Genomic DNA, 7,303 nt, shown 5'->3' with positions numbered 1-7,303 from the left:
CGGTCTGATTATTTCAAAAGAAAGTGTGTGTGCATAGCAGCATAGGATGTAGTATAACATTTTTAATACTGAGCATAGTCATCATAGTATATTAATGTGTAAATTCATGTGTGTGCATATGGAATTCGGTCTATCTGAATCCTCTAAAAGTTGATAATCTACTAAATACGTTTACGGAAAGAAGATTTCCATGGTTCTATATTTTTATTAATATTTGGGCACGTTTAATCGTGATCACTCGAACTCATGAAAAAGAACTTCTGACTATACTTCCTGTTTCAAACTACGGAACCAGGACACAAATGTATGGAGATCATAGTAACTTAATTTTTTTTTTTTTGAGTGTCTATATGGAAAATTGAAAAACATAGAGGACTTATGGTTATTAGCAATTTAGCATGTTCAACTATATGAGTTTGTTATAATTTTCTGGTCTAATTTGGAGTAGATTATTTACAGTATTTCATTTCATGACGTAATACATACCCCCGTCGAATCCATTGCAGTCCAAACTTTACTGTTCAAGGATAATGAAAACATCATAAACAACTTATTGTTCCAATAGAAGTACGAATAAAACTCTCAATATGGTCAATTTGAAAGCTTTGATACAATTGGCATTTCAGTTGAACGGGAGACAACATTATTTATACGTAAATTAATCTACGGATAAAGTAAAAGTACAAGCTGGAACACAATACCTAAGTGACTTGAAATGAAACTTGCAAATCCTGTTCAGATAATAATTCGTTTATATAACAGTACGACACTGGACAAACTGCTTGAGCAAAAGTTCAGTGAAACGAAACTTGCAAATTCAAACTTAGACAATCTTTTATTTCACAGTTGCATGCATATCACATTCTTGAAATCTGGAGAGGAACTGCGGTTTCAAGGATTTCCTCCCTATAGGAATTAGCCTGAACCATTTCCAGACTTCCATGTCTTTTGATGAGATGGTGGCGGCAATTTCCAGCAGCCATAATTCCAGATTCATACGCACCATGGACCGACCCCTGATGATCATCCGAGCTCACAGCTTCCCCTCCAAAGAATAGATTACCCAATGGTGCTCGAAGCCTATCGTACACATCAGTTGGCTTTCCAACCAAGTCATAAGAATAACATCCAAGGGTGTCCGGATCCGTACCCCAGCGAGATACAAGATACTGAACCTGTACAATGTACCAGATGATTAACTACCAGCACAACTACTATCTGTTTCTTTCAGTTAAACAAGGTTTATATTATAGGAGTGTTAGATAAGCAGATGCAGGTGTTTGGTTGTAATCAATAAAAGGGAAAATGCATCACTTTCCCTTCTGTAGTCTGTGTAGAAAGAAAAACTTCATCACCAGAATAAGAAATTAATGAAAGTGACAGCTGACGGAGCTGCTTCCTCATTTATCCTTCTATTTTTATATTTCTCTCTTCTGCATATGATTTTTTACCTTCTTGGGTTAAAGAAGTGTAAATGAGCTATTACAAAACTGTAATGATCAAAAATGAGATGTGCACTCACCAATTAAAGCAAATATAGACCAAAATAAATTAGCATGGGTGCAACACTTTAAAAATCCAGTCCTTTCTCATGCATGTCCGTAGCTTAGAGTTATAACTCACTTTGTGTAGGAGCAGAAATTACTTACAGGCTTAGTAGCATCGGGGAACATCTTCTTCAGCTGCAGCATTGCAAACTCAGCAGCAGATTCGTCTGATAATTTCTCAAGATCACAAGCAAGTCTTCCAGCAGCCATATAGACAAGGACCGGATGTCCTGTTGCCTTGTGGAGGTTAAGAAAATAACCACAAGCATATGAACTAGGTGCAACAACACCTAACAATTCCACGTTCGGCCAAAATACGTTATCAAATCGTAATGCAATCTTGTTTTCATTGCCTACACCAAGATCTGCTATTGCAGATTGCTTCCATTCTGGTAATTTTGGTTCAAACTCAATCAAGTTGGCTTTAAGAACACCTAGAGGCACAGTTATAATAGCAGCATCCGCGACAAAATTCCTCCCATCGTCAACTGTAACCATCACCTTGTTATACCCATTCGTAATCCTCTTGACCCTAGTAAATCCATACAAACTAATTAGTTTCTAGAGAATAACTGGAAAGTACTAAATGCTTTGGAAATACTATGGGGGAAAGACAGAGGAGATATTCATCTTCGGCTGTTGAGGTGTAACATGAAAATTATTTCCCCATTGAGGAAAGGAATAACATTTTGTTTTAATATTCTTCGGAAATCAAGTAACCACAAGGTATAAAAAAGGTGACCTCATTTCTTATAATAGAAATAGGAATATAAAAATTCATCTGTGGTTTAACAGTCATTGTAGCTGCATCAATGTGAGTTTGACAAGAGTATGATAATCTAGAGAAACAAAGAAAAAAAGTAGCACTTCCGCGTTTTAGAGAACCCAATGCGCACCTGTGACTTAAACGAATATTGATGTCTTTTGATAATGCCTTTATGACTGGGTGGTAACCTTGCACCATAAGTCCATGACCACCAGTGAGAACTTGTTCCTGCATGCGAAATATAACCATCAATATTGCTAAAAACTCAATTTATCATATATTTTCAAGGATATATCTATCAAATGGTTGTGCCAATTGGCAATGCGGGAATAAGTCAAAGTAAGCTACTGCTAGCTATATCTTGTAAAGCCCTGTTTCATTCCTTTGGAAGTTTGTATATGTCGAAATAAGACCTCAACTGAGCAAGATAATGAAACTAGAAACTGCATCAAACACCAATAAACTGTTTTAGTAACAATAAATGAAAGAACACTTGCCTGATCCCAGGTTTTCAGAGAGATCGTGTCTGCATCTGCAGCAAACCATGCCTCCATTCTGCATATGTACCATTGCAACACCTCATGGGAAAGTCCTTCTTGCCTACAGCACAAATAACTCAATATCTATGTGCATATATAACTAGATTACACATTCAACAGACAATAGCAGGTCCTATGAGAAGCACTTTGTCTTCATACCTCAACTCTGGATGCCTGTCCAGTACAATAGATATTGCTTGAAGAACCGACAAGTCATGACTATGCTCATTCCTCACTTTCTCGGTCTGCATTAACAACACAAATAATCATCATTTCTCTCTTTAAAAAATTCTTAGCATAGCATTGGCGAGCGATTTAAAATTAAAGACCAACCTCGCTGAGGATTTTCTTGAATACATCTCCAACTTGAACAACTGTATTTTGAGGAACTTGATGACCATCCATGTCAAAAAGCATGAAACTATAAAAGGAAAGGGAAACACAATTAAGCTCCTGACTGACGTGATAGCATTCTCTGGTTAATTTGCACAAATAAATATAAAAGGCACAGGCAAAAATTCAGCAAATGCAGGAAGCTTTGAAACCAGACCATATGGGAACTCTGAAGGCAACTAAAATCTGTTCCACCCAGGCTAATTGTAAGTCCTTTTGATTTTCAAAAAGAACTAAAGTATAAAGAACCAAAGACACTTTCGAAAACAAGTGAAGAAGTTCGAAAACAAACTACAAGTTCGTTAGTGCCAATATTCTGACTGGTTGAATCAGGATGAAGACTTATAGCAAGTAAAAGTTTAACACCCATTATGGGGGGGGATAGCGCACAAAAGAGGGAAAATGCAAATTAATTCATGAAAAAAAATCATTTAAACAATGTAATGTCATCCAGGTTACCTTTCTAAATCATGGTCATACAGCACTGAGTTATCACCGCTAGTGCGATATAGGGTGAGCCCTAATCGACGTATCAGTGGAGCCAAAGGATTCTCATCACACACCCCATGGAGCCTGAAAAAACATTTAATTATCAAAGTCAATTAATTGCAGATTAAAAGGCATAAACTTCCAGATTTGGAAAGACAATTTGGGAGAAGAAAATCAAATTTTCGCACCATGATGCTCCCATATCAACTGGGCAACCAAATGAGTAGTCGGTATGTATGCGGCCACCAAGTCTATCCCGTGACTCCAACAAGAGCACCTGGACAAATATAGGAAGCATTTCTTTTAAGAATGAAAGAGTAAAAGGTTGTTGTTACATGTTAAAGAGTTTTAAATCCTGAGTATGCCCACCTTAAAAGATGCATTGTGAAGGAAACGTGCAGCAGCTATGCCTGAGATACCTCCACCAATCACAATTACAGATGGAGATGAACTATGCGGCCAACCTAAGCGGGGTGGTAAAATGCCTAATCAATCAATGAAAAGAAAGGAACAGATAAAGCTCCATCGGTGATATCATAAGATTAGGCAACAAAACATATCAACACTCTTTATGATGGACATGAATATAAAGTTCTTCAATGCTCCAACAAAGTAAAAGCAAAATACTTAATGTGAAGAGTTAAGATAAAGCATATAATAGTATTGTTTTATTTTTATAAAGCAAAATACTTTGTGATGAATTTACACCCTTTAAGACGTTTTGTTTTGACTTGTTATTATAGTATCGTTTTATTTTTTAATTTATATTATAATATTGTTAGTGATAGAATATATTGAATTAAATATTTCTCCCAGAAATTTTTTCTGAAAGAGAACCTAAAGTCAAATAAAACTGAACGAGACCTCAATATTTGTCGAGATTATTCTTCTTTCAAGGCCAAACCAACATCAACAACGTATGAAATATGAAAGAAGACATGGTGCTTGTTCGTTCAACATTTTGCCAGAGGCAATTCATGAATTACTCCCATTTAATAATAACGTCCACACATGAAATACATGTTGCTAGCATAATGCCAATCTTAGTTTTTGTTAAATTACTCAACGAATGAAAGATAATTCTACTATGTCCAACCTAAAATTTCTATCCGAATTAGAACCTGTACTACTATGACCTCAATCATTTAATCATCAGCAATGTTCTTTTTTTTTTTTGTGTGTTTGTGCGTGTCTTTACTTAGTACTAAATCATTAAACACGGCAATGGTAAAAGTATCATAGTATAAAATAGGACAAGTTTCGCACAGATCACATCAAACACAGTAATCATTAATATAAAAAAAAAAAAAAAAAATAGGATCATAACAGTTCAGGTAAAATGGATGATTATTTCCTGAAAAAGCAACGAAATAACAATGAAAGAAAAGTAAGGACATATAATTCGAGGAAATTAGGAAACTAACCGTCAAGGAAATTACAGGAGCCAGAATCATCATCTTTGATTTCCATGAAATTATCCGTGACCAAAAACGGCGAGGTTGTTTGAATTGGAAGAATCGGAATGATTGTTTTTGAACAGCTAAGAGCGCAAAAACAGAGAATAGAGATTGAAAACTTGGCGTATGAGATGAATGAAATTAAGGGTGTATAGGAAGTAAGAAATTAGAAATTAATTGGTTGGAATGATAAAGCATGAAGATGAGAAGGCCGGCAATGAAGCGGCTGAGATTGGACGAACACCGTAGCTTATCAAACCAGCTCATAATCAGAACCTGCAGCATCCAATTTCAACTCAACAACTCCCAATTTGATCGACGATTCTTGCTTCGTTTGCATAGATCGACTACCAATTAAATTAAAATCCTCCGTCTTAACTCTTAAATCCTCTCTCTCTCTCTCTCTTTAATTCTCTCTCTCTCTCTCAGAGTCAGAAGAGTTTGTAAATTATGATGGAGAAACAGATTAGTGGGTGAAATGTGGTATTGTATTTATAGTGATGAACGAAATTATAGGAGCATACAACTGGAAGGCAACCCGCGTAATGCATGATATTTCCGAGAAGGAAGGGTATTTTTGTCATTCAGTTCGAAGTCGTGTCGCTCTCGACTTCCCCAACTAGTAGTTGGCAACTACCACGCTTCACGTGAGCTCTATATCCTTTTTCAGTTTCTTCGTGTGTTTTTTTTTTTTTTGCATAGTGATGATTCAAAACAAAAATATATAATAAAATTTGTAGAAATTATTAGCCTAATGTAATTGTACCTAAGGCTATTTAATTGGTACTGTTCTTGAAGGTGTACATAAGTTGTTAGTTGATAGTTAAGAGTAAGAGCTCGTTTAGTTTGTTATATAGATGGGTAGAGTATATTTCATTTTAATCAGTTAAGAAATGGGCTAAGCTTTCTTTCTCTATCTCTTCTCTTATTCTTCTTTTCATCTATGATCTCGACCTTCATGAAGAGCTCAATCATGGCGGACCTAGGGTTTAATTTTGACATGGTATCAGCAGAGGCGGATGTAGAACGTCGACGACGGGTTCAATTGAACCCATAACTTTTTATGCGGAGCAAAAATTTATATGTAAATTTTTTTTAAATTATAAAAATAGTAGATATGAACTCATAACTTTAAAAATATAATGGATTCAATATTAAAACTTTAAAAATTGAACCCATAAAATATAAATCCTGCATTCGACTCTGGGTATCAGAGCCCGGCTCCATGCGATTCTGATAGTCGAGCTCCAGTATCTCATCAATTTTTCCAAATCTCTAATTTTCCCTAATTTTTCGTTATTCTTCTGAAATTGTTCACTGCTTGTGAAATCTTCAAAATTCATCAACTTTTTGCTGAAATGGCCATCGATACTCCCGATACGGATGTTGGATCATCACATGCAAACACTCAAACACTCGATTGCAATGATCCGCTATATGTACATCCTTCGGACACGCTACGTATCTCACTTGTGCCAGAATTACTAATTGGAATAGAAAATTATTCGGAATGGAGTAGGTCTATGATAATGTCACTACTGGTGAAGAATAAACTAGGTTTTACAGATGGAACTTATACTAGAGAACAGTATGAGAAAGATATTTTTAGGTTATTGCAATGGGAACGGTGCAATGCTATAGTCCAGTCATGGATAAGAAGTTCAGTAGCACCAGAACTTAGAAGAGGAATTGTGTACTCTTCAGATGCGCAAAAGGTGTGGAAATCCATGAAGGATAGATTTGATAAGGTGAATGGCACAAAAATTTACCATATGAACAAGGAAATGAGTTCCTTGACACAAGGAATCTCTAGTATATCCGTGTACTTTTCTAGGCTGAATGATCTATGGGATGAATTTGAGTCGCTTATCCTATTTCCTGGTTGTGACTGTGAGAAGTCCAGACAACTTGTTGTGTTCTTACACCAGCAGAAACTTATGAAGTTTTTAATGGGATTAAATGAGATTTATGCACCACAAAGAAGTCAGATACTGATGATGCACCCAACACCAACACTTGATCAAGCATATTCCATGATTATTCAAGAGGAAAGTCAGAGAATGAGTAGTGGATCTGCTACATAGAATGGGATTCTAGGTAGTGCACCTGTAG

At 36.0% G+C, this 7,303-nt stretch overlaps 2 protein-coding genes across 2 annotated transcripts; one reads left to right on the top strand and one right to left on the bottom strand.

Moving 5' to 3' along the window:
* Positions 1-588: 588 nt before the first annotated feature.
* Positions 589-5,712, bottom strand: LOC107812697 (putative polyamine oxidase 4). Its single transcript, XM_075234762.1, has 10 exons — positions 5,159-5,712; positions 4,104-4,219; positions 3,923-4,011; positions 3,705-3,818; positions 3,186-3,273; positions 3,012-3,097; positions 2,811-2,913; positions 2,444-2,541; positions 1,650-2,079; positions 589-1,175 (listed from the first exon to the last, which is right to left on the bottom strand). The coding sequence occupies exons 1-10, from the start codon at positions 5,202-5,204 to the stop codon at positions 858-860; spliced, it is 1,488 nt and encodes a 495-aa protein (XP_075090863.1). The 5' UTR covers positions 5,205-5,712; the 3' UTR covers positions 589-857.
* A 1,008-nt stretch (positions 5,713-6,720) lies between these two features.
* Positions 6,721-7,275, top strand: LOC142172012 (uncharacterized). The gene has a single exon (XM_075235763.1). The coding sequence runs from the start codon at positions 6,721-6,723 to the stop codon at positions 7,273-7,275; it is 555 nt and encodes a 184-aa protein (XP_075091864.1).
* The last annotated feature ends 28 nt before the right edge of the window (positions 7,276-7,303 follow it).

This window comes from Nicotiana tabacum, chromosome 17 (assembly GCF_000715075.1).
Source record: "Nicotiana tabacum cultivar K326 chromosome 17, ASM71507v2, whole genome shotgun sequence".
NCBI lineage: Eukaryota > Viridiplantae > Streptophyta > Magnoliopsida > Solanales > Solanaceae > Nicotiana > Nicotiana tabacum.
Note: the sequence above shows the minus strand (reverse complement) of the source record. Positions and strands in the feature narration are given on the sequence as shown.